This window comes from Hyperoodon ampullatus (assembly GCF_949752795.1).
Source record: "Hyperoodon ampullatus genome assembly, chromosome: 1".
Classification (NCBI taxonomy): Eukaryota; Metazoa; Chordata; class Mammalia; order Artiodactyla; family Ziphiidae; genus Hyperoodon; species Hyperoodon ampullatus.
Genome location: NC_136914.1, coordinates 196,936,209 through 196,963,195, shown reverse-complemented (window position 1 = coordinate 196,963,195; position 26,987 = coordinate 196,936,209). Strand labels below are relative to the sequence as shown.

Sequence of the window (26,987 nt, the reverse complement as noted above, 5' to 3'; positions counted from 1 at the left end):
AATCAAGGCCGAGAGATGATGCTGGTGACTAGTGGAGCTGTAGCCTTTGGCAAGCAGCGCTTGCGCCATGAGATCCTTCTGTCTCAGAGCGTGCGGCAGGCCCTACACTCGGGGCAGAACCAGCTGAAGGAGATGGTAAGTGCGGCTTCCCCACCCCCTGTAACAGGGTCCTCAGGCCTCCTTCCCTCGCCCCAGCCACACCTTGTCTGTTGGCATGTTACAGGCAATTCCAGTCTTAGAAGCCCGAGCCTGTGCAGCCGCCGGACAGAGTGGGCTGATGGCCTTGTATGAAGCCATGTTTACCCAGTACAGCATCTGCGCTGCCCAGGTGAGAGGCTGACCTCCACAAGGGGGGTGTGGGACCTGTGAGGGTGATTCCCGTGGATCAAGGTGATATGAGCAGGGCTCTGGAGCCAGACTGCCAGGATACAGTCTCAGCTTCACCACTTGCTAGTTGGGAGATCTGGAGAAAGTTTTTAAGTCTAACCTTTTTGTGTCTCAGTTTCCTCATCTGAAAAATGAGGATGTCATCAGTGCCTATTGCAAACAGTTTTTGGAAGGGCTCAGTGAGAAAATATATGAAAAGCATTTAATATGTCTGTTAAATAGTACTTTCTCAGTAAGTGTTAGCTCTTGTTATTATACAAATAACTCTTAGGACTACTGCAAGTACTGATACTTCTGAAGATAGAAAGGTTAGATATCTTTATTTCATTGGCTTCTTTGACTTCAGCTGGCTTGTTTCTCTTTGCACCTGGTTGCCTTATATAATAGATATCTACTAAGTGTTGAAGGGAAATGCTGGTGGTTGGTTGTTTTTCGTATTTTTAATTATTTATTTATTTTATTATTATTATTTTTTTTGGCTGTGTTGGGTCTGCGTTGCGGTGCACGGGCTTCTCACTGAGGTGGCTTCCTTTGTTGCGGAGCATGGGCTCTAGGCTCGCAGGCTTCAGTAGTTGTGGCTCGTGGGCTCTAGAGCACAGGCTCAGCTCAGTAGTGGCGCACGGGCTTAGTTGCTCTGCGGCATGTGCGTGTTCCTGGACCAGGGCTTGAACCTGTGTCCCCTGCATTGGCAGGTGGATTCTTAACCACTGCGTCACCAGAGAAGCCCGGTTGGTTGGTTTTTAATTCATTTAGCGAATATTTATTGAGCACCATGTGTACCAAGGAGTCTGTTAGACATTGGGGATACTGCAGTGAACAAATCAGCCATGTTCTAGTCCTCATGGAACTTAAAAATTTTTAGTGGTTCCCCCCTGAATGTGCTAGAACCTTCTTTCTACGTTATTTCTTTTTTACCTAAATTTCCAGAATTTTTTCAGTTGTGTTTTTAATCAGCTATATAACTACACACTAAATAGAAACATCTAAATATCACCAAACAACTGAAAAAACCTTACTCCCCAAGTTACTTTCAAATTTGCTGCCTCTGATCCTATCATTTACACAGATGTTATTATACACAGATGATGTTATGTATACAGGTTTGGGTTGGCTCTTGCATCTCCTATCACTTTTTCTGTTCTCCATTGTTTTTTTTTAATTTATTTAATTTATTTATTTATTTTTGGCTGTGTTGGGTCTTTGTTGCTGCCTGTGCGCGGGCTTTCTCTAGTGATGGCAAGCCTGGGCTACTCTTCGTTGCGGTGCACGGGCTTCTCATTGCGGTGGCTTCTCTTGTGGTGCGTGGGCTCTAGGTGTGCGGGCTCAGTAGCTGTGGCTCACGGGCTCTAGAGCGCAGGCTCTGTAGTTGTGGCGCACGGGCTTAGTTGCTCCGCGGCATGTGAGATCTTCCTGGACCAGGGCTCGAACCCCTGTCCCCTGCATTGGCAGGCGGATTTTTAACTGCTGCGCCACCAGAGAAATCTCTCTCCATCATTTTTAAGTTGTTATCCACAGTGACGTTCTGGTATTATACCAGAGTGTCCTTGAGTAAGGGAGCTGGAACAGAAAGGCATGGACTTGGACACTTTTGTTTGTGGCTGGGACCCCACTCTCTGTAATCTTAGATTTTTTTTTTCGGTTACATAAATGCAATGGAAATCTCAATTTTTGTCTCCTTTTATTATCAGCTCTTTTTTCCTCCATAGTGCAATAACAGTTTTAGTCTTTAATTTTTTTTAAAGTGCATGGAGCCAGGTGAGGAAACTTAGATCCAGGAACTATGCTTTTGTTTTGTTTTGTTTTTTCCCAGGTATGATACTTCTTGAGGTGTTTTGTTCGTTTGTTTGTTTTAGTGAAAGTATCATTAAAAATACTGTACATTAGCCGTTGTTTTTATTAATATTGATGTAAAAGAGCTCTGTGCCCTCCAGTTTCCAGCAAGCCTTCATCCAGGGGCCCCTTCACTCCCACACCTTTGCCTTCCCCATGATCTGATCTGTAAGAAGTCTGTACCTTTGCACCTTATCCTGTGGTTCCTTGTTTTCTATAGTAATCTTGTTTTGAAGACCATTATCAGGGGCTTTTGAAAATCTCCCATAAGTTGTTTGTCAGATTAAAGACTTAAACAAGGACAACAGCTGTTTTTCATTCATAGAAATGAAACTTATTTGCATCCTAACAGATTGCCCTTCTCCAAGCACATACTTTTCTCTCTGGTCTCTTGTCTCCCATGTCTTGTTTGTTAAGCTGTTGGAGCCACAGGTGTTTTCACTGGACCTTTATACCTCCTGCTTGCCTCTCCTACACACACGTGTTTACTTTTATTGTTTGACCTTCCACCACCAGAACCAGGATCTATATATTCACCTTTTTCCCAGGCCTTTTTCCTACAGGGCTAAACTTTCTGAAAGGACATTCACAATCTAACCCATTCCATCTTCCCCAAATCATCAACATTTTTATTCTGCATCCCAACAGCTAGTACAGGGTCTGGCATTTCAGAGGTACTCATTAACTTTTTTATCAAATGAGTGAGTAAATTATTTCCCTTGGTGATGCTATCATTTTGTCTTCTTCGCCCACATTTTCCATATCATTAAGGCTGCTGTCATCTTCTCAGTTACCATAGCCAGACCCTAGTTCAGGGCTTAACCATTCCCACTTGGACTGTTTCATTACCTTCCAAGAATTCTTGGCCATCTGCCTCCAGCCTTTTCCTACTTCCGCGCTGCCCTACATCACAAGAACCCTCTTCCATGAACGTTGCAGGGATTTCACTGAAACATTTATTCCTGAGCTTCGGAGTTCGTTACCATTTTGTTTCTTGCTGTCACCCCCCCTTTATCTTTCTCTCCTGCTAAACAGTGCCTAGTACCCTGATTCAAGCCAGGGAGTGGAGCTGTTAACCGGCCCCCACACCCGGCTCTCCACTCTGCCTTTGAGCAGCTTGTGTGCATCCCGTCCCCCGAACGAAGTTATGTCAGCCCTTCTTTCAGTTTGTGACTAAAGACTCACCTCCGTAAACCTCTCAGACTCATCCCACTTGACCGTGTCTTTGCTGACTCTGGCAGTGGTCAGCCACAGAGCAAAAACAGGAACAACATGGCCCTATTGCATGTAGTTTAATACATTTTCCAGGCAGAGTAACCGTTCATTCACTCATTCACCACATGTTTCAGTACCTACTATGTATGACCAGACTTTGACTCAGATGCTGGGATACAAAGATATTTTAGAAATTTATGGCAGTCATTACTCCCTCCAGTATCCCTCTAAAGTAGATACATTCATTTTCTTAATTTTGTAAATGGACGAGATTTCATATTTCTCTGAGGATTAAGTACTTTTGCAAAAGTCTTAAGCATCCTAAAATAAATCTTCCAGGTGATTCTAACTTTTTTCCAATCTCCAAAAGAATGGATAAGTCTCCGAAGATGTGTGTTCCGTTCTGAACTGTACGGGATCTGAGAGACCTGAAGTTTAACTCCTCTACTCTTAGCATCCTTTGGATGCTGTTCCTCGGAAGTTCATCATTTTCCTGTCTCCTGCGTTTTCAATCTCTTTTACCCTTTTATTTTTATTTATTTTTTTAACATCTTTTTTGGAGTATAATTGCTTTACAATGGTGTGTTAGTTTCTGCTCTATAACAAAGTGAATCAGCTATACATATACATATATCCCCATAGATTTTGGTGACCAATTTGGATTTCCACGATGAGCAGAAGCGCCGGAACCTCAATGGGACACTTCATGAACTCCTCCGAATGAACATCGTCCCCATTGTCAATACAAACGATGCTGTTGTGCCCCCAGCAGAGCCCAATAGCGATCTCCAGGGGGTAAATGTGGGTAAAGTATTACCGAGGGCTGAGCATGCTGTAGACACTAATGCCATGCTATGCTGCATGTACTAACACCGGACATAGGGCATAAACAAGATGGAGAAATGGGGAGAGAAGCTGGCATCCTGGAGCAGTGGCTTCATAAGCTCTTCTGAAGACGGGGTTTCGTTCAACTGGGTGAGGCGCAATAGTGATTTAAGGTGGTGCTGTGAGCATGGCTTATGTATGTCTGTGGATAGAAGGGTGCATGTTTGGAAAGGGGGTTGCCAGTAGGCATGGTGTTTTGCACACTGAAAGGCCTGTAAAAGCTGTCATGCACATACTCAGGGTTGTTAATTTTTCCTGCCAGAGCCTAGCTGAGTACTTCCGTGAACTTCTTTTTGAACTGCAAAGCTCACGACTTTTTACCTGCATTTTAGGTTATTAGTGTTAAAGATAACGATAGCCTGGCTGCCCGTCTGGCTGTGGAAATGAAGACTGACCTCTTAATTGTTCTTTCAGATGTAGAAGGTACAAAGTAATGCCTTTTCTTTTTATCCAGTCTTTGTTTTAAATACTACATGTGTGAGCACATGAGTTCCCCTCTTTGTTTGAGTGCTTCTGATCTTTTTAACTGTGGACCATTATTTTCTGAGCCATATGGTCTGAAAAGGGTTTTATGATTCAAAAGAAGGTGGGGGTGGTCTGGGAGATGAAGTTTGAATGCTGAAATGTTATTTCCAGGCACTTTAATGTTTTTTTATAACTGCTTTATGGAGATACAATTCACGTAACATATAATTCACGTATTTAAAATTTATATTTCAGTGATTTTTAGTATATTCATACAATTGTTCAACCCTCACCACAATTTAGAACATTTTTTATCACCCCATCAAGAAACCCATACCCATTAGCAATCATTGCTCACTTCCCCTGAAACTCTCCTCTCCAGCCCTTGGCAACCTCTAATCTACCTTCTGTCTCTGTTGATTTGCTTGTTCTAGACATTTTATATAAATGTGATCATACGGTATGTGATCCTTCGTGATTGGCTTCTTTCACTTAATATTTTCAAGGTTTATTGATATTATAGCACATATTAGTACTTCATTTATTTTTACTGCCAAATAATATTCCACTATATAGATATACTACGTTTTATTTACCTACTCATCAGCTGATAGACATTTAAGCTATTGTGACTAATGCTTCTGTGAACATTTGTGCACAAGTTTTGGTGTGAAGATGCTCTTTATTTTACTTAGGAGTAGAATTGCTGGATCATATGTTTAGCCTTTTGAAGAAATACCAGCCTGGTTTCCAAAGCAACTGCACCATTCTACATTTTCCCAGCAGTGTATGAGGGTTCTAGTTTCTCCACATCCTCACCGACACTTCCCTCTTGGTATCTGCCTTTTTGATTATAGCCATCCTAATGGGTGTGAAGTGATACCTCATGGGGGTCTTGATCACTTTTAGTTTTAATGTAAATCACAAGACACATTATTTTAAATTGGAGCCACTGCAGAAAATCCAGGCTGTATGGCCACTGTGTTCTTCTCTGTTAACTCTTTTCCTCTCTGCTTTCGCCTTCTTCGTGGAGGGGACTCTCTTGGCTCCAACTTGGCTCTCCATTCACTCTTCTCACTTTCTTAAGCTGTTCCCGTTTTACATTTTGACCCATAGATATGGTAGATGTGTCTAAAATAGGCCAAACCTACAGGATCCCAAAAGTCACCCATTACATTCCCAAGAAGTCAGAAAAACCTATTTAGTTCCCTGCCCACACCCATGGCAGGTTAATATGGCAGGACTTGTTCCCCAGTTTACGCTTCAGCAGCATAAGTGAAGGACAGGGGGCTGCCTGGTGGAGGCAGGGACAGGTACCAGTGCTGTGATCTGTCTTCTGTGCACGTGGAGGGTCAGAGATCTCATACTTACAGATCAGTATCTTTACCTGTATGAAGTCTTGGTACCATGTTTATTCACTATAAATTTGAAGTCTCAGGATAGGAACAACTAAGCTGGGGTAAGAGTAAGCCACTCTGGAGAATAAGGCATTTTGGTTAGTCACAAGATTTTTTTTCAACTTCTGATGTGTACAAATACTGTGCTAGGTGTTTTATAAATGTCAATTTATTCACCCTTGTAGCAACCCTGCAAAGTAGGTAGATTAGCCTATTATTCAGATGAAGAAATTAAAAATTGAGTTCACATTAGTTAAATGGTTTATTCAAAGTCACATAGCTAATACTTGACAGAGGCTGGTTTCGAATCTAAATCTTTTCAGTTTAAAAATCTACACTCTTCTCTCCTATACTGCCTAGCAAGGCAAAGGATATGAGTTTGAGAGATCAATATATAAAATCCAACTTGAACTAGACTCTAGTAAACCTTAGTTTTAATGCAGCCTCAAACACCAAAACTGGTCGTTGGCAGGCTTGTGCTTTTAACTCTGATTAGTTATCCACTGAATATTGATTTTTAGAACAATATCTGAATTTTAAATATGCTCTTGGTGGGTTTGAGAGCTGCTATAAAGAAGAAGAGGAGGAGGCAGAATATCAGAATGCTAGGAACTCCTAGGCGTCTCTGGGGGTTTGCCTTAGAATTGTCCAGTACTACTCATGATCTCATAGCATAGTGCCTTCTGAGAAGAACCCAGCAGAAGATCCTGGGAACTGTGGGGTGCTGGGTTGAGGCGGATAGGGGTTGTGAGAGGTTATTTCTCTCTCCCTGTAATTGCTGCTCGTGGTTTGCACTATTTTGTTGTGCACTGGACACTGATGTCCTCACTGCTCTGATTCACTTACTCTCCTAGAGAGGATGCACGTGGCACAGTTGTGTTAAAGATTTGGAATAGGGCTTCCCTGGTGGCGCAGTGGGTAAGAATCCACCTGCCAATGTAGGGGACACGGGTTCGAGCCCTGGCCTGGGAACACCCTACATGCCACAGAGCAGCTAAGCCCGTGTGCCACAACTACTGAGCCTGAGCTCTAGAGCCCGCAAGCCACAACTACTGAAGCCTGTGCGCCTAGAGCCCGTGCTCTGCAACAAGAGAAGCCACTACAATGAGAAGCCCGTGCACTGCAACGAAGAGTAGCCCCTGCTGTCCGCAACTAGAGAAACCTCATGCACAGCGACGAAGACCCAACACAGCCAAAAATAATTAATTAATTAATTAATTAATTTTTTAAAAAAAGATTTGGAACAGTGGAGCACAGGGGTATATTTTAGCACAGGAAAAGCAGTAACTTAAAAACCAAAAACATCACTGCCTAAAATGTCCTTCAGCCAGTTCCTGACCATTAGCAGTTCCTCCCTGTCTGTGTCCCCCTTAGACCTTGACATGACTCCATTTTCTCAGGCCCTCTTTTCCCCTTCTAAGGCTCAGACACATTCTTCTTTGAAGTGAAATTGTGAGGATTTTTAATCTCGGATGGTATGCATGTAACATTTTGTGTACCTCTTATTTTATGTCACGCTACTCAGTTATAAAGAGTACACAGGCTTTGTGGTGACAAATCCAGACTGAAAGGCCAATAGTCATGCGCTCTTCTGCTGACTCAGCCTAACCTTCAGAAAGGCTTACCCATAATGTGGGGAGTGTAATGTGACTGTTTCAAAGGGTACTGTGAGAGTTAATGAGAACGTGTTTCCTATGTCATGCCCTTGGAAAGAGTCACATTAAACAGTATACAGCTGCTGCACTGTTTGTGCAAAAGCCACTCATCTTTTTCAGTTGCATCCTTAAGGTTCAGCATCATAGTAGAAATGGCAAAGGTGAGGATAGCTTCCCTGTAGACTGTGGGCAGGGCCAGTAAATTCTGTGTCAGGGATATGGCCGTGCTCTGATGCTGGCAAACGTTCATTTATCAGGCACTGTTATAAAAGTACGTAAGGTGCATCCTCCCGGAGCTGGTTTTCAGTGTGAGTAGACTCTACGAATCCCTTGACCTCTTTTCTTGTTCGAGCTGGTTGGAATAGCAGAATTTATCTGGATGAGTCGAGTACAGAATTGTTATAGTTGGCAGGTCCCTGTGGAGGTCTGTCTCGGGGGATGCTCACATCTGTTGAACAGCATTACCGACTCTTGTCCACTTTTTAGGCCTCTTTGACAACCCCCCAGGGTCAGATGATGCAAAGCTCATTGATATATTTTATCCCGGTGATCAGCAGTCCGTGACATTCGGAACCAAGTCCAGAGTGGGAATGGGTGGCATGGAAGCCAAGGTAAGAATCTGGTGCCTTTATTGCCTGTAACAATTTAAAAACCAAACTGTATTTTATCCTTCTTACTTTTGAAATTGAGGGCTGATGCACATACACACTTAAAGATACACATATCTAAATACAGGTTTAATGCATATTGTGTACCTATATTTAGTCATGTCTTTCTATGTATTTTTATTAATATATTAAGCGTGTGTTCATATTATAACCTCCTCAAGGGCAGGGTCTATATTTTTTTTCATAATTCATAAATCCTCTAAGTGTTAATATTAGAGCTCAAATATTTCTTGATGAAACCTTTAAAAAGTTCTTCTCGGGCTTCCCTGGTGGCGCAGTGGTTGAGAGTCCGCCTGCTGATGCAGGGGATATGGGTTTGTGCCCCAGTCCAGGAAGATCCCACATGCCGCGGAGCGGCTGGGCCCGTGAGCCATGGCCACTGAGCCTGCGCATCCGGAGCCTGCGCTCCGCAACGGGAGAGGCCACAACAGTGAGAGGCCCGCATACCGCCAAAAAAAAAAAAAAAAAAAAAAGTTCTTCTCTCCCATTAATTGTTCTAAGAAGTTATACCCTTTAGGTACAGAATCATACGTAGCAATGGCAGAGATGAGGACAAGAACCCCAGGTACAAAAGCTCAAGAGTACTCGTGATCAGATTCCAGTCAAGCAGCAAGCTGGCACAATAAGTCAAATGTAGAAGTTATGTGTCCCAGTACTAGAGAGTCTTAGAGAACACGCTGAGCACAAGGGGCAGATTGGTTTATCTTTAGACAACACATGCCAGGGTTGGGTTGGGAAGAGTGCATGGGCTGAGCGTGTCTTGAGAGCTTCTGAGTTGTGCAGAACCTTCCTACAGATAATTAAGTTGCTCAATATCACATTGTATTTTCTATGTTTTTGCATGTTTAAAGTGCAGGGGCCTAGACCCTACAAAGGTCTGAATCTCATCCATGGATTTAACTTCTCCCATTAGGTGAAAGCAGCCCTCTGGGCTTTGCAAGGTGGTACTTCTGTGGTCATTGCCAATGGGACCCACCCGAAGGTGTCTGGGCACGTCATCACAGACATTGTGGAGGGAAAGAAAGTTGGCACCTTCTTTTCCGAAGTAAAGCCTGCAGGTAAGTAGTTCTTCATAAAGTCCCATGGTCTGTGGATTATTGCTAGTAACTCCATGCCCTAGATGGAGCTGAAGACTGAGCTCTCCCTCTGGGAGGAGAGCTTACAAAATTCATTCACTAACATTATGAAATATGGTATAGTTTCGAACACTGCTTGCAAAACTGGATTCTACTTTGGTTTTGTAAAACTTATCTAACCTGCCTAACTAGGCCTCCTATTCTCACTACAATCACTAAGTTAAAGAATATAAGCATCCATTTTCTCAAGAAACATTTGCTAGGCCCATGCTGGATGCCAGATACTAATGAACACTAGAGATACAAAGATGCATAAGAAATAGTATGTGCTCTCTCAGGTGTTCACAAAGATAGCATTGCCATATAATCTACATTCAGAAATGCAAACACATTAGAAAATGTAAGCCAAAGTGGAATTGAGAAGAACTCTAGAAGACATCAATCATATTGTCTGCCCCCAAAATGCAGACAGGTTCTTGTGTTTCTGCCTGAGTTAATCTGGTATGCTCTTCTGCCAGTTTATTGGTCAGAGTGATCTCTGGATGTGAAACAAGCACGCCAAGACCCTGAGTGTGTGCTCTGTGCCTGCAAGGAGCCCGTGCACGTCTGGGATAGTGAGGGGGCAGTGAGCTGACCGTGAGCTGATGTTTGCAAATGTTCTTGCAGGCCCTACCGTGGAGCAGCAGGGAGAAATGGCTCGATCAGGAGGAAGGATGTTGGCCACTTTGGAACCTGAGCAGGTAATGCCCCTAGCTGATAGTTCTGTTAGTTTTCAAAGTGAGTCATAACTGTGAGGTTTAGTGCACAGTCAAGCCTGCTGTTTCCCCCTTTATTCCTCGAGTCCCGCAGAGTTAGATCTGAGTTACAACTCTGATTCAGATTTGTTCTGCCTTTTTTCTTTTTCTAAATTTCATTTTCCCTTTTGTCTTTTATAGGCTGAAGCCTAAGGTAGCTTTGCATCACTATGATGTTTTGATCAAAAGTATCATGAAAATCATGAGACCAGAGAGGCTCCCAAATCCTGCCACATACTGGGCAGGGAAATGTAGGAAAGTAACTTTTCCCACCTCATCCAAATCACCAAGATTACCTAGAAGATGGAAGTTCAGAGCCTGCTCCATATCATAGCCCTGCCCTGTCCACAGTGACTCAGTCAGTTGAAGTAGCAGACACGATGAAGTGTGAGAAGGTCGGGTGGCAGCAGGATGCTGGCTTCCCAAGGGTTGTGGTGTTAAGGCTGGATTTGAAAGTGATGTATATAGGTTTCTTCTGGGGAGTACCTTGGCCTGAGAAGGGAGAAGAAAATTTAAAATAACTACAAGTAGGAAAAGGAAAGCCCAGGAGAACCCTAGCTTCTCTCTCTATTAAATCACTTCTTTTACTCCTTTAGTAATCACTACTCTGATTTGCCATGTTTCCTTATCTAGGTGGGTAAGGATTGGGGTCTCCTCCAGCATCCAGGACTGGGTTTTTCCCCTTTGACTGAATTCATTTAATAAATAATTGTCGAAAAAGAAGAACTAGATGCAAAAACTTACCTGGGAAATCAGCTTTACAGCTGGTGCTATTAAATAGGTGAGATGTGTATGTCATGCTGATTCAAAGTGCCGGCGCCTGTCTCATGAGCAAACTGAATAATTCATCATACCCTCTCCCCCACCACAAGGCTGTGGTTTGCTAATCATCATGATCAAGAGTGGTAAAAGAGGAAGAAAAGTGAGAAGAAATGGGGAGGTTAGTAGTGAGAGAGGAAGGAGAAATGAGGGGAGCAGTGGTGGGAAACGAATGAGTGAAGTAAGGAGGTTTCAGTCGTTGATGACTGGGATTTAGGAGCAAGGCCTGGCACACTCAGAAGAGTAGGTTTAAAAGTGTGGTGTGCGTTCTTTATGGGGCAACATGTTTGCTTATTTGTTTTAATGTTTTATCTTTTTTTCCTAGAGAGCAGAGATTATCCATCATCTGGCTGATCTGTTGACAGACCATCGAGATGAGATCCTGTTAGCCAACAAAAAAGACTTGGAGGAGGCAGAAGGTAAAGACCAGGCAACTTAGTAATAGAGAGATTTACTTTGGGTTTTATTCTCTGTTTTACTAATAATTCTTATATCATAGTCTGCCTAAAGTCAAGATGGTTATGGAAGAAATTACATACTGTATACATCATTTTTATTGAGGGTTGGTGGCTGGTATTCATTGGGAGTTTTCAAAGTACACGTACTACCTCCACCCCTTTTCTCAGATATTCCATATAACACCTACCCACCCCCCACCCACTGAGGGGCTTTTTCCTTCCATTCCCCACAGTCACAAGCCATGGCTACTGTGGCAATTTCAAGACAAAAAAGAAAAAGGTTGAGGACTTCACTATTTTAGACATTAAGCTAATAGCAGCTAACATTTACTGAGGCCTTTCTGTGTTTCTGGGCATTATGCTAAGGGATTAACAGGCAGGATCTGATTTTCTCTTCAGAACATGGTACCTATAAGGTACCTACTATTTATTATCCCTATTTTACAGAGGAGAAAACTAAAGCGGAGAGAAGTTGTTACATGCCTAAAACCATACAGCCAGTGGCAGATCTGGGAACGAAACCCAGATGGACAGTGCATGTCAAATAGTTGTGGGAATAGTTTGTGCAGCCTGTGTTGAAAGATAGCTTATCTTCTAGTTCCTTAACCAGCGTGTAGTCTGCCATCCAGAAATGCCCTTGAGGTGCTAATGGTAGCGTAAGTGAGATGGCTGAACTCACATTGAAGACAGCTAAATATGTGGAGTCAGGTAGGCCCTCATCTTTCTCTCCTTTTCTTAATTCTCTATCTTTTCCACCCTAAAGTAATGGGGGTTGATTTTACGGAGTTTTTAATTTCCTTTTCTTGTGAATAAATGTGCCTCAAATTGAACATCCGAATTAGTGGTGTTCCCTTTAAAGAAACCTTGCAGGGCTCATCAACATTATTTTCATTCCTTAAAACATTTTTGAGCCATTACTTTGGAACTTCCTTTAGACTTTACATCTGGTCTTTTGAATTTTTGCAGTATTGGAAAGCTATAAAAAATTTAAATAAATGGAAGAAATCTTTATTGACATCTTATCCAATTCTTTAAGTTAAAAGAATTAAGACCCACAGGGGTTAAAGCTGCTGCTCAAGGTCACACACCTAGTTGTTGGTAGAACTCTGACTTCTGATCCCAGTTATCTCTCTCTGGAAATCCGCAAGGACACACATGGCTTAAGAACAAAGTCTCAGGTATACACAAGCATGGTAATCACCTTTGAGTCCGTGAGCCCATTTCAGGAAATTTATCCCTAAGAAAAGATTGCAAGAGGAAAAAATAGCTCTGTATAAGTTTCTTACAGCAGGATTATTTATACCATTGAAAACTGGAAACAACCTGAGTGTCTAATAACACAGATACAGTCATGTACATTGAACTGTATCAACTCAATGGAATATTTAGTAGTAATTAAAATAATTTTGGCAACATGGAAAATGTACGTGCATTATGAGGTGAAAAACTAGAGTACAATATTTAATATGCACTACAATTAAAACGATTTTTAGCACATGGGGAGAAGTGAAGAAAATTAATTAAATTGATGTAATTAGTTGATAAAATTATGGTTTCTTTTTTTTTCTTAATATAAGGTTGGCTCCTCCCCTCCAAAGTAGAAGTCTTTCTATAATTTTATCTTGGTGGTTGTGACTATAAAAAAGAAGGGGAAGGGCTTCCCTGGTGGCGCAGTGGTTGAGAGTCCGCCTGCCGATGCAGGGGACATGGGTTCGTGCCCCGGTCCGGGAGGATCCCGCGTGCTGCGGAGCAGCTGGGCCCGTGAGCCATGGCCGCTGAGCCTGCGCGTCCGGAGCCTGTGCTCCGCAACGGGAGAGGCCGCAGCGGTGAGAGGCCTGCGTACCGCAAAAAAAAAAAAAAAAAAAAAAAGAAGGGGAAATTTTTCATAAGATCATTCAACATTAACCATAGTAATGATTTGTGATATGTGATTCCAAATGGTTTTCCTGAGTATGTGTGTGTTTGTGTGTGTGAAGAGAGAGGTGATCACACTGTGCATGCTGTTATATGCAAATTTAAAGAAAATTCTGTATATGAACTTACCATAATTCTATTTAAGTTTTTATTTCAAAAGAAAACATCTCTATTACTTCTGCTTATAAAAATAATTCACTCATTATAAAAAATTAAAATAACGCAGAAAGATAGGCAGAGATCTTCACTGTTCTTGATGCTTTCCGACATCTCTCTGCACATGTATATGCAGTGTGTGATAACTAGGGTGATGTCATACATGCTGTTTTATAGTTTGCCTTTTTCACAAACTACGTCCTGGACAGCTTTCTATATCAGTAAATATAGATACTTATTTATAGTAACTGCATTGTAGCCCATTGGCTGAATCTATAGGTAGAATCCAGTTTCCCACTATAATAAAAATGCTGTGATAAGTATCTTCACTACATGCAGGTTTGCTGATACAAATGATAAATTTCTGGAACCGAAATTGCTGGCACCAAGGGTGTGGGTGTCCACACCTTTACATGATGAAGTATACTGCCCAGCTGCCCCTCCCAGAAAAGCTGTGTAAATGACATGTCCTTGTCTCCCTGAGACCCCCTGAGTTCCATGTCTGTTCCTAACACAGTGCCATGTGTTCAGTAAAACAGCCGTAGCCCGCCCAGGTCTACTGCTTCATCATGTGCTCTTCACACCTCTTCAGGGAGACTCGCAGCTCCTCTGGTGAAACGTTTGAGCCTTTCCACGTCTAAATTGAACAGCCTGGCTATCGGTCTGCGGCAGATCGCAGCCTCCTCACAGGACAGTGTGGGGCGGGTTTTGCGCCGGACCCGAATTGCCAAAGACTTGGAGCTCGAACAAGTGACTGTCCCAATTGGAGTTCTACTGGTCATCTTTGAATCTCGCCCTGACTGTCTACCCCAGGTATGTGACTAATGCCTGGCATTAGGGTGGGGAATTGGAGGAAGAGCTTCTTTTCAGGACTCAGATAAATCTCCTGAAGATATCTTTCTTTTCTTTCCTTTCCTTCCTCCCTCCCTTCCTTCCTTCCTTCCTTCCTTCCCCCAGAGGTAATTTTTGAGACTTTATTCTCAGGTTGCGCTTAAGGCAATTTACGTTTTTGATTTTTCTGGTAATTCTAAAAAAGGTAATTCATATGTCCATTTTACAGTTAAAGAAACTGAAGCTTATAGAAGTTAATTTTCGTGTGACATTTGTAAGGATGGAGCTGGGCCTTGATCCCAAATGAATCTCCCATGCCATGACACGGGAGTACATTTCCAAAAAACTTAGGACTTCCCTGGTGGTCCAGTGGTTAAGACTCTGTGCTTCCACTGCATAGTGTGCGGGTTCAGTCCCTGGTCGGGGAACTAAGATCCCACATGCCGTGCAGTGCGGCCAAAAACAAAAACAAAAACTTAGCTCACTGGAGCACTTTGTTCCCTGGCCACAGAGTCCCTGCTAACCTACTGCAGGCTCATTCATCTAATAGCTGGTTTTGCCCATGAAAAAGACCCATTTATTATCAGTGTCGCAGATGGCTTCCTATAGGTACATCTCTTAGGAAGAAGAACTTTCAGTAGTTAATGGAAACTAGCATGTGACCCCCTTTAAGAAATCTGACAAATCACAGGCTGAGGCAAAACCATGTGGCAGAGGTTTTGCCAAGTGGCCATGCTCTGAAGTATAAGGTGGTATTAGAGGGTGGTCTTGCTCATTGTCCTAAATTCTCTCCCAGAAATCTGGAACCACTTCCCCACTGGACTGTCCAGTAGGATGATACCAGCTTTTTCTTTGCACTAGCCCCAAAGTCTCACAGAGAGATTCTATTTAAAAACAAACAAAAGGGACTTCCCTGGTGACGCAGTGGTTAAGAATCCGCCTGCCAATGCAGGGGACACGGGTTGAATCCCTGGTCTGGGAAGATCCCACATGCCACGGAGCAGGTAAGCCCTTGTGCCACAACTACTGAGCCTGCGCTCTAGAGCCCGCAAGCCACAACTACTGAGCCCGCGTGCCACAACTGCTGAAGCCCACATGCCTAGAGCTCAGGCTGCGCAACAAGAGAAGCCACTGCAATGAGAAACCTGAACACCACACGAAGAGTAGCCCCCACTCGCTGCAGCTAGAGAAAGCCAGCGGGCAGCAACGAAGACCCAGCACAGCCAAATAAATAAATAAATAAATAGATAGATAGATAGATAAATAGATAAATAATAATTTAAAAAATAAATAAATAAGAACCAGTACCTTTTTACGCTAGGGCATAGGTGACCATGGGAGTCCCACATGCTCTGTGGAGGCTATTCCCTGACATGATCTAAAACCAGCTGGTCCACCAAGGGACTCCCATACCATTGGGGTCTGTCCTGAGCCCCTTTCTGGCTGCATATCTGTCTCACAGATAACCCCCAGAGATAACTGCAGAACTCCCATCAGCTGGTAGAAGTGGGTCTTAAGTCTCTCTGTAGGCCGTGTTCATGAAGTTTTCTCTGCTACCTTTTATCCATACTAGCAAATACTTCATATGGGAAAGGTTTCCTCTTCAGCCAGTTACAGCTGAGGTTCCTCACATGGCATCACAGAATCCATGAATCCTAAAAGTTATATGTAGAATGCTGTGTGTTTGTGCGTTTATCTGGGAAAAGTTTACATAATTTTTGTAATGGGTTCATGAGCAACAAAAACAAAAAGGGATTAAGAACCATTAATCTGGAGATTAAGGTATTCAAGCAAGTTTTTTAAAGTTTCTTTTGATACATTACAAAAACAGGAAGATTTTCATTCATCCTGAGAGCATTCAGAAAGTTCAACTTCAGGCCTTGGATGATCAGGTGAGTGTCATTAGCTCTTGGCTCTAACAGGGTAACTAACCCTCCCCTTGGATGGCCTGCTTCTTCCTCCCAGCAGTCTCTGCCGCAGCTGTCCAGGGGCTGGCAGCTCTAGTCCTCTCCAGGGTCTCAGCACCAGCCATTAGAGCTCTCGGAACAATGACAGGGCCAGGGTAGGATGTGGCCAGAGATGCCGCCCAGCCTGAGTCAGGTGGAACAACACCTGAGTCAAGAGGCTGCTGAGCACCTGTCCTCCACCGTGGCCAGAGAGGGGAGTGCCCATGTGACCCTGGGCACTTAACTCAGGTTACAGTGTAATGGTGCTAAGGAAGCTGTACAGTATAGTTCCTAAGATCCGGGGCTTTGGCTCTGGAGTCAAGGCCCCCAGCTCTGCCGCTTATAAGCTGTGTGACCTTGGGGAGTCACCAACTTCTCTGTGCTTCAGTGTCCTTATGTGTAAAGCAGAGGATAAAACAGGTACTTAATTCACGGGAATGTTGTGAAGATTAAACATGGTAGGCCTTACAAAGTGATTAACAGTGCTTGGCACAGGAAATGTGCTCAGCGAGTGCTAATGTTACCGTTACTTTTACTGCTTTTTCCCTTTGGTTCATTGCTCTCCTCTTTGATCTGCAGGTGGCAGCCTTGGCTATCGCAAGTGGTAATGGCTTGTTACTCAAAGGAGGGAAGGAGGCCTCACACAGCAACCGGATACTTCACCTCCTGACCCAGGAGGCCCTCTCAATCCACGGAGTCAAGGAGGCCGTACAGCTGGTAGGTCCCTGGGAATGAGCCAGGTCAGGCCCACAGGGGCCAGGTCAGGTCTTTGGGTGTTTGAAGCAAAGCTTAGGCCACATAAGGCTGAGCCAGTACAGGCAGGTTTGATTGGAGGAGCAGCAGGTCCAGTGTGCCGGTGACATTAGACAGTGGCAGGGCTACCTTGACCCAGATGGGTCTTGAGTGGCTCAGGAAGGTCCCTCTCATACAGCTGTGTCCTGGTACCGCTGATTTACAAGAATGCCTGTTAGCCCTTCATTCTTAAGGTCACAGGCAGCAGGAATACCAGACCCAGACTGTGAGTGAGGCCTGGGTTCTGCTCACTGGTAGTGATTTAGGCCAAGTCAGACAGATACATTTTGTGAAGGTTTGTCAGAAACTGTCATGCAGCTTATAAGTATGAGGTCATGCTGTTAACGCTATTATTATTATGGTCATATTTTAACCGTTGTGTCACTCTCCTCGACCGTCCAGTGGAGGTTTTGAAGTCCTAGATAGTTTTATTGAGTACCTACTGTGGGCAAGGCACTTTCATTCCATTATCTCATTTAATCCTCACAACAACCTTGTGAGAAAAATTATTAGGTCCATTTTATAGATGGAAGAAGAATAGGCTCATTGGTAAAATAACTTAGCCAGAATCACCCAGAGCTTAGACTTGGACCTAGGTTGACTCCAGATCCCTCTCTTTTTCCCTTGAGGCCCACTCACTCCAACATTCCAGGATTCCGTTGGCTGCTAGGAGGGTGTCTACAAACCTGCCTCGTTACATGCTCCCTGACAAGAAGCTGGGTTATTCTTACGGCAACATAGTGGGTAGAAAGAGTACAGGCTGTAGGGGCTCCAATCCCAGCTGCTCCATACCCTAGTTTAATTCGACAGATTTCCTCCTCTCCTCCTTCTTATTGATGTATAACATACATAAAGTACCCTAATCACATGTGAACAGCTCTGTAATTGTGTCTGCATATATACGCGCATATAACCACCCCCCGCATCGAGATACAGACTATTTCCAGTACCCCGAAGTCTCCCTTGTGCCCTTCCCCATCAGCAGGCCCCACCCCACCACCAGGAAACCACTCTCTTTTTACTTTCTTCACATTCAATTTCTTTTGCCTATTCTTGAACTTCATATAAGTGAAATAATACAAAGCGCACTCTTTTATCTGTATTTCTTTTGTTCAGGTATTTCTTTCTCATGTCCATGAGATTCGTCCTCATTGTTGCATCTAGCAGTACTTTTCCCCTTTTTATTGCTGTGTAGTATTCCATTTATATGAACCTACTAGAGCTTATCCTTTCTTTTGTCGATGAACATTTGGGTTGTTTCTGGTTTGGTGCAATACAGATTAAAGTTGCCATGAACCTTCTTGTACATGTATATTTGTACTTCTCTTGTGAGTAACATGTCCATATGGGGGTAAATTAAAAAGAGGAAGGAAAAAATGCCCATAATCTCAGAGTTCTAACACAAACACTTTAGTCACTCTAGCCAGCATCCCAGGGTAGAGGTTGTCAGCAGAAGTCGTGGAGAACCGTGACTCCCTAGCAAGACCAACATGTCATTAGACTGTGATTAGAGAGCCAACGGAGCAGCCACTTCCTTTTGTGATCTTCAGAGCCTGGCATACTCTGTACCTCCTCGAACTTCCAGAGATAGCACGTTGTACCTCTTCTAGCATCTTAAAAGTGTCTGTCCTGTGTTATGGCTAGTCATAGGGTAGTCCTGTCTTCCCTACCAGACTCTGAGTTCTTTGAGGGCAGGGACCCTGTCTTGCATGTTTTGTAATGCAGAGCACAGGACCTAATGTGTAGAGTTTGAGAAGCATTTGCTGGACAACTTTCAGTTCCCATGATCAGGAACTTAATCTTGTTTTTGTTTTTAATATTTATTTATTTATTTTCCTTTTTTTTTTTTTTGGCTGTGTTGCGTCTTAGTTTTGGCTCATGGGATCTTTGTTGAGACATGCGTGATCTTTTCATTATGGCGCGCGGTCTGCTCGGGTTTCTCTCTAGTTGCAGCACGCGGGCTTCTCTCTAGTTGTGGCATGCAGATTTTCTTTCTGTAGTTGTGGCACGTGGGCTCCAGGGCACTTGAGCTCTGTAGTTTGTGGCACACGGGCTCTCTTGTTGAGGTGCGTGAGCTCAGTAGTTGGGGCACACGGGCTTAGTTGCCCCGCGGCATGTGGGATCTTAGTTCCCTGACCAAGGATCGAACCCACATCCCCTGCATTGGAAGGCAGATTCTTCACCACTGGACCACCAGGGATGTTCCTTAATCTTGTTTTTGGAATAAGTTTTCAGAGCATCAGACTTAGTTCTCAGGAGATACAGACATTTATCTGTGAAAGGGATGCTGCTACTTCCATATTTTGTGTGGTCAGAAGATGTCGTCTTTATCTTTTATTCTCTGCCTTTTCAGGTGAATACCAGAGAAGAAGTGGAAGATCTTTGCCGCCTAGACAAAATGATAGATCTAATCATTCCACGCGGCTCCTCTCAGCTAGTCAGAAACATCCAGAAAACTGCTAAGGGCATTCCAGTGATGGGGCACAGTGAAGGCATCTGCCACATGTACGTGGATTCAGAGGCCAGTGTCGACAAGGTCACCAGACTAGGTGAGCTCAGTGGTGTCCCATTTTATGCAGGCAAGATATTTGTCATGTCCTCGTGGCTCTGGATCATGTTAATAGAAACAATTTTTTGTCCTCCTCTTTCAGTTAGAGACTCTAAATGCGAATATCCAGCCGCCTGTAATGCTTTAGAGACTCTGTTAATCCACCGAGATCTGCTGAGAACGCCATTATTTGACCAGATCATTGACATGCTGAGAGTGGAACAGGTAGGACAAGTCCATCACTTCCTGTCTTCCCTCCCGAGATTTAGAAGCCTGTGGGATCATACTGGGAGCAGCTGCCGTACCATTTAAGGAAATGTGAGAAGCAATATTTTTGAGCATCTGCCATATACAAAGTTCTGTGCTGAGTACACAGTGAGTAAGACATGCCTTTGCCTCTGACAGTCTAGTGGATAGAAGAAACCCATACACAAATAGCTTCATTCCAAAGTGGTGTGTGTTCAGTGTTAAGAGGGTTCAAAGATAAAGCAGGTCACATGGCAGCCCACTGAATGGACTCTTTCCTGCCACCTCTTATTCAGGCAGCATACAGTTTATGTTTCTGAACACACATTCTTGTTTGGATTTGATTTGAAAAGATTGTGCAGAAATGTTTTCAAACCCAAAATTTATATATAGCTGCTCCTCCACAGATATCTTCAATTACCAGTATTAATGTGCTTATTAATACAGTGATATTTGGGAGTGAGCAGTTTGTAGAATGTCCTCTCTGGATTATTTTCTTACCACGTCATTTAGATTATAAACCACCAGTGCCAGTAAGTTTTGAATATAAATGTATGCTCCATCCTAAATTCCTGATTGCAAGAAAGATAGATGTTCTCCAGGTGAAACTGGACAATCTTAAATTTTCTGTCAGGATGCATTTTAAGCTTTAATATCTGATGTCAGAATTATGTAAACTAGCACAGCAGTAGAGAAAGTGACTGCTGGTCTTCGTTGCTTTGACCCTGAGCATGTGTCTCTTCCCTTCCATCCTTTTGCTGAAAAGGAAGACTTCAGTCAGCTTATAAATGTGGCATGGTCCCAGTTCAGAAAATGAAAATAAATGTACCCCACAAATTATAAGGGAGTTAGATCACATGATCACTTACGTTTGGGGCCTGACCTTCCACTAGTGGCCTGTTTGAGTGCTGACGTATGCCAGGCACCACACTGGCCTGGACTGGACAGGAGGAAAGCTCTCCTGTATCCAGGAATGAAACCCCCAGTTCTGATTCAGACAAACCCACAATATCCTCAGTCATCCTCAGCATTGCCTTGAAATTCCTCAAGTCAGAATGAGCCAGTATGTGTACTTCAGCACCTTGTAGTGCAGGAAGTACACCAGAGGACGGCTTGCACACGGGTGGGGTTCCAGCCCCTGGGGAACATGGTTGGACCCCAGGCCTGGAGGAAGTGTGGCCCCAGATAGGAAATCATTCAGGGCCTTGGGAGCAACGAGGACATGACAAATGTGGCTTGTTGTGACTTGAGCCAAGTCAAGAGCTTGGCCCTAAAGAATCAAGGCGTGAACGCTGCCCTGGGAAGGTCTCGGAGAACAAGGCCTGAGTGGGATCACACTGTGACTGGGGTCCCCAGTGACCAGCCTCAGCATCCTTAAATTCCTCCAGCCAGAAGCAGGATTAGCCCCAGAATCTGGACCTGGAGATGGGGCCAGACTGACAAAGTCAGAAATCTAACGACTAACCACAGTTTGAAGTGGTTTCCAGCCAAGTACTATTTTCCTCTAAAGCACGCCTAGGACTTCTCCAGGGCAGAGGGAGTAGAAGTGTGTTTGTGGCATCTCCCTCTTTCCATCTGAGTCCAATGCCTAAGTCCCACATGCTGGGAATGGGATTTTTCTAGTCACGTGTTCATTTTAGTAAAATGCCAGCAGTCAAGGTCTTATGTCAATAGCCCATTAAATGCCTTGCACATTCTTCACATTCAGAGGCTTCCTGCTTAAATTCCTGCTCCAGCTTTACTGGGGGCCCATTGCTGACAGGTGGCCGTCAGCATTTCCCAAAGCAGAGCATCCTGGAGGGTGGAAGGCTGCCTCTAAAAGGAAGCAGGGACTAGTTTAGTTTCCAGGCCACAGGAGCCCTGGACTCATCATCTTCAGGCTCATCTTGCTGTTGGATCCCAGAGGGAGGAGTGTGCGCTTGCCTCTTTCTGCTGTGTTTATGTTGTTGCCCCGGACTTCCTCTGTCCCAGGTGAAGATTCACGCAGGCCCCAAGTTCGCCTCCTATCTGACCTTCAGCCCCTCCGAAGTGAAGTCCCTCCGAACTGAGTACGGGGACCTGGAACTGTGCATTGAAGTGGTGGACAGCATGCAGGAGGCCATCGACCACATCCACAAGTACGGCAGCTCCCACACGGACGTCATCGTCACAGAGAATGGTAAGTGTGCAGGGGCTGCAGCGCACGGGGACTGCGTTTTCTGTGTTTTCTGCCTTGATCTCCAAGCTGACCCTGCTCCTCTCAGCCCCTCTTAGCCTGCAGGAGAACGTAATCTCATCGGACTGATAACAGTGCCTGGTGTGGGCGGCACTTGCTGGTTTGCTGAGTGCTTTTACATCTGTTATCTCGCTGTGTTGTCACAGTGGCCCCGAGGGAGGAGGTGATTCGCTCCACTTTAAACGTGGCTCACTCTGTGTCAGAGGCGTTACCATTTAATCCATGCAGCAGTCTTTCCCGGTTGCTAGAATAAACCCATTTTACAGCTGACGAAATCAAGGCTCAGGAGTTTAAGCGCAGAACCAACTCGTTTAGGGCAAAACCAACTCTCCACAGTCACTCATTCCCTCCACAGGTGAGCCTGGGTGTCAGGCACTGGAGGCCCGATGGTAAGGGATGCCAGCATGGCCCCCTCAGGGAACTTCCAGTCAGTTTACTGGGGAATCACAGCACCACCAGTGAAAACAGTTAATACTTGAGCACTTGCCATCTGCTGGGCTCTGGGATGAGTGCTCCATGGCTGTTGGTTCGTTTTATCCTCTCTGCAAGCCTGGGAGCTGGGTAATATTGTCAGTCCCCATTGTGCTCAGGCACAGAGAGGTTCAGAAGCCTGTCCACAGTCACCCAGCTGGTGGGTGTGGAGTTTGAGTTGAGACTTTGGTGGGTGTGGAGTTTGAGTTGAGACTTTGGCATTTGACTCAGAGCCTATAAACAGATAGTGTAGACAGGCCATTGCAGCACTGAGGGTATGTCTGCAGGGAGATCTGGATTCCTACCCAGTCTTTCCCAGGTACCTACTCCTTCAACAACAGGACTGATGAAGCTGGTTTGCCTTCTTTCTGTTTTAGATTTTTCACAAGTCTGCATGTTTAATACGTGGGGAAGCACCTCAGGGGCCTGGGCCCTGCCCCAGTCAGACCCTGTTGAGTGGCTGGAAGCAGGGATGTTCTCCCTGGGCCATCCTAACTCAATTTCTTCCCTTTATGCTGCAGAGAAGACAGCAGAGTTCTTCCTCCAGCACGTGGATAGTGCCTGTGTGTTCTGGAATGCCAGCACTCGCTTCTCTGATGGCTACCGCTTCGGACTGGGTAAGAAAGAGTCTGGTCGGGGAGAAAGGAGTCCCTTGTGAATCACTGTGTGGCCCCAAGGAGCATGGTGAGAGTGGAGGAGACACCTGGCCTTTACAGTCACGTGCATGATCAAGATGATGCAGACATACCGAGGGAAGGTTGGTTTATGAGAGAGAATGATAACAGCTACCATGAACTGGTAGAAGTCCTGTGTTCTAGGCATTTCACATGCTAAGAAGGTAGGTACTTGTATTTCCTTTTTCATAGATGAGGATACTGAGATTCAAAGAAATGAAGTAACTTGCCCAAAGTCATGCAGCTGGTGTTCAGACCCAGACTTCCGTGAGTCCAGAGCCTGGACTCTGCCATGTACAGCAGACCACAGTGTGTCTGCATGCATGGATTATGACAGGTGTGCGTGCCAAGGTCCCATGAGAGCACTGCCGCTGCAGACTTACTCCTTCAGAGGGTCACAGCCGGGTTGCCTCAGAGCTAGGAATCCACCCTGAGGACAGGACAAAAGAAGGTGTTAGTACCTATGCTGGGCTGAAGTATGAGCATCAAGAACAAACAGGTAAACCCAGAGGTGCAAGGTTGACTTCTAAAGCAGACTTTGAAATAAAAAGCTTCAGAAAGACACCCTCCCCACTTCCATTGTTAGTAATAAATTCTCCATCCCCCAGTAGTATAAGGAGTTCTCAGACAGTCGCTGGTTTTCAGAGGTACCATTTTACAAAGCTCCAATTAGGCATTTATGGCACATCTGAGAATTATTTCAACTACTTAAAACATTTTAATCCCTCTGAACGTTTGAATAGAGGACTGCCTAGAGAAATAGTTCTCACTGAATTGTTAAAGGTTATTAAAGGGAATTTTGCTGTTATTCTTAGTCATTGGACTCTTTATTTTTAGTTCCCTGTTTCTGTTGTGTTGGGGTTTGATTTAATTATCACATCACTTGCACTGATCTTTGTATTCCATGTTCTTGAAGAAGAAATAGCACCCTTGTAAGGGCTGAGGTGCCCAGCTTTGAAGTGAAAGTCCAAGATGGGGGAGGAGCAAAGACCACTCCATTGTCTTTCCATCAGCTGCTCAGAGCAAAAGCTCAGACTCTGGTTGGGTTAAGTTCCTGTGAAATGCATGAATAACAGTAACAGATAATATTTATTGAGCATTTACTATATTTCCAGCACCGTGCTAAGTGCATCACATGCATTATCTCACTTAGTTCTGCATAATGGATTCTATTATTTTCTTCCTTTTCCAAAAGAAAAACCTGAAGCAAGAGATGGTTAGGTAACCTGCCCAAAGTCATGTGGTCTCTACGCTATTAACCCAGAATTTGAAGCCAGTGGTCACCCTCTCCTTGCCAACCACTGCCCCAGGCACCTCTGCATTCGGGTCCTCGCTTGCTCCTCTCTGCCTGCAGCGGCTCTCCACTGCTGTCCCCCGGCCAGCTCCTTCTCGTTCAGGTTTCAGCCAAAGGCACCTCCTCGGGGAGGCTCCCACTGACCACCTTATCCAGGGTGCTGCCGCCCTGCCACACGGTCTCTGTCCCAGCACCCTTCACTGCACCCCATCACCACATGGAATTACTTGTTGAACTGTTCTTTGGCTGCCTTGCCCACAAGAATACAAGCTCCATGAATTGCGTCAGTTGGTCACCACTTCATCCCCGGGTCCCAGCCCAAGGCCTGCTCAGTGAAGCTGTGATGAGCAAAGGAGCCCCGCCTCAACTGCACACCATGCAGAGCACCAGGCCAGACCCAGGAAGAGCCCCGGTGCCCCGCGTCTGAGGCTGCAGCAGGAGGGAGGAGAACGGAAAGCTCTCTTTGGTGTAGTCAGCAGCCATCTCATGAGCACCTAGGAGCTAGGCGTTCTAGGGAATACCTAGAACACGTCCCTTACCATCTAGGGTTTAAAGGATACTCAGGGAGATGAAACCTCTATACACTGTCGTACACCTGAAACAATACCCAAATGTCAGATGATGGTACACAATCCAGACACAAGAGAGATATCAGAGACAGTCCTTGTAGTGTTGTCAAAATGGATTGGGGATAAAATACAAGAGAGAGGCCCACGGTCAGGCCCCTTCTTCTTTTATTAAAGAAGGGGCCTGACCGTGACTCACAGCAACCAGAGAACGTGTTTATGGGGATAGAGGAAGTCAGGCTAGCCCAGGGAGGATGGGTCAGGAGAGGGCAGAGAGTGAGGAGAAGGAAGAGACGTAGGCCTGGCGGGCGGTCAGGAAGCAGAGTCTGGGAAAGCCACATCCTCATCCGTGCTTTTCCACAGGAGCTGAAGTGGGGATCAGTACATCTCGAATCCACGCCCGGGGACCAGTGGGACTGGAGGGACTGCTTACTACCAAGTGGCTGCTGCGAGGCCAGGACCACGTGGTCTCGGACTTCTCAGAGCATGGAAGTTTAAAGTACCTTCACGAGAACCTCCCTGTTCCTCGGAGAAGCACCAACTGAAAGCATTCAGAGGAGAGCCGGGCATGTTCCGAGCGGTCTTCACAGTTAAACTCATCTTAAGCCTCTCGGGGTGAACCAGGTCTTGTCTCCCACCTCCTGGAAGGGCCTGCCTGTTGGAAAGTGCCCCTCAGCATTTATTGGGCCATGTGGCAACATCAGCCTGGGCTAAGGACTCTCATTCCAGCTCACCCTTTTCTTTCTGTCTTTTTAAGTTAGAAAATAATTGCTCTGGATAGGGATTTTGCTTAATTGCTAGAGGGGGACTTAGCTTCACATAGTGCAGTTCCCTTCAATGATAGAAACAGAAAGGTGCGGTTTCCCCACATAAAAGGCAATGGAAAAATCACGGTCGCTTTTTACCTTTTATCACCTCAATGAGGTAGAGTCTCCCTTGGCATGTGGTTGTTATAAGAGCCAGTCGTACCTGATGAGTCTCCACGTTTCATTTCTTTCACACTCTTAGTCGTCTTCAAAAAGGAAAGATTTGGAATTGAGAGAGAGGCAGCTCTTTTTAGCATTCTCATTAGAAACAGTCACAAAAATAGACTGAATCATTTGTACTAGGAAGATTGACCTTTTTATATTTATTTGTGGAGTAAATATAAATAAGCTGTAAGCCTCTGAATCCAGGAGCTCAGCCCTACCTGTGACATGGTTGGAACCTGGAGCTGCAGACAGGAGGTGCAGTTTCAGGATGAAGGACCTACGGCCGTTGTGCTTGAAATTTTTATATGAATTATTTTGTCATCCTATCCTCTCCCTCCAAAACAAAAATTAGAGGATTATTTTAATACTTTGGATTCTTGCCCCCTTTTTGAGAAATAAAGTTCTTATGAGAAGCCTGTGTGCATGATTTAAGCTTTCTCCGTCACTTGTTGTTACCCTCTTCCTTTTCCCTCCCTTGTGGCCCTCACACCTCGCTGTTACACAGTCTCTTCTCTGGAAGTTGGTTGGGGACAGAGGCCATCTGCCTCAGCAGTGTCAGTGGAAGCAGCACAGGCAGATCCCCAGGGGAGGGACTCAGGCTGAGAGAGAGGAAAGGAAAACATGTTATGAAGCCCCAGGAGCTTAGGGACTAAAAACACCGTGATGGTCTGAAGTTCGTGGGTGTGACTGACATGAGCGTGCTGTCCTCGTGCC

At 44.8% G+C, this 26,987-nt stretch overlaps 1 protein-coding gene across 3 annotated transcripts; it reads left to right on the top strand.

The window, feature by feature from the left end:
• On the top strand, nt 1–25,847 carry ALDH18A1 (aldehyde dehydrogenase 18 family member A1; the record flags this gene model as incomplete). 3 transcript variants are annotated; one of them, XM_079714228.1, is made up of 15 exons in its annotated part: nt 1–135; nt 224–328; nt 4,075–4,227; nt 4,650–4,740; nt 8,321–8,445; nt 9,416–9,560; nt 10,245–10,318; nt 11,517–11,610; nt 14,312–14,532; nt 17,076–17,213; nt 19,642–19,837; nt 19,940–20,061; nt 22,054–22,240; nt 23,290–23,385; nt 25,666–25,847. In XM_079714228.1, exons 1-15 carry the CDS (start codon nt 16–18, stop codon nt 25,845–25,847), a joined length of 2,049 nt encoding a protein of 682 aa, XP_079570354.1. In that variant the 5' UTR covers nt 1–15. The 3 variants fall into 3 exon arrangements, with proteins under 3 accessions (XP_079570354.1, XP_079570353.1, XP_079570355.1); XM_079714227.1 differs by having other exon boundaries at nt 4,075–4,233; XM_079714229.1 differs by lacking the exon at nt 224–328 and having other exon boundaries at nt 4,075–4,233.
• Nucleotides 25,848–26,987: the final 1,140 nt, after the last annotated feature.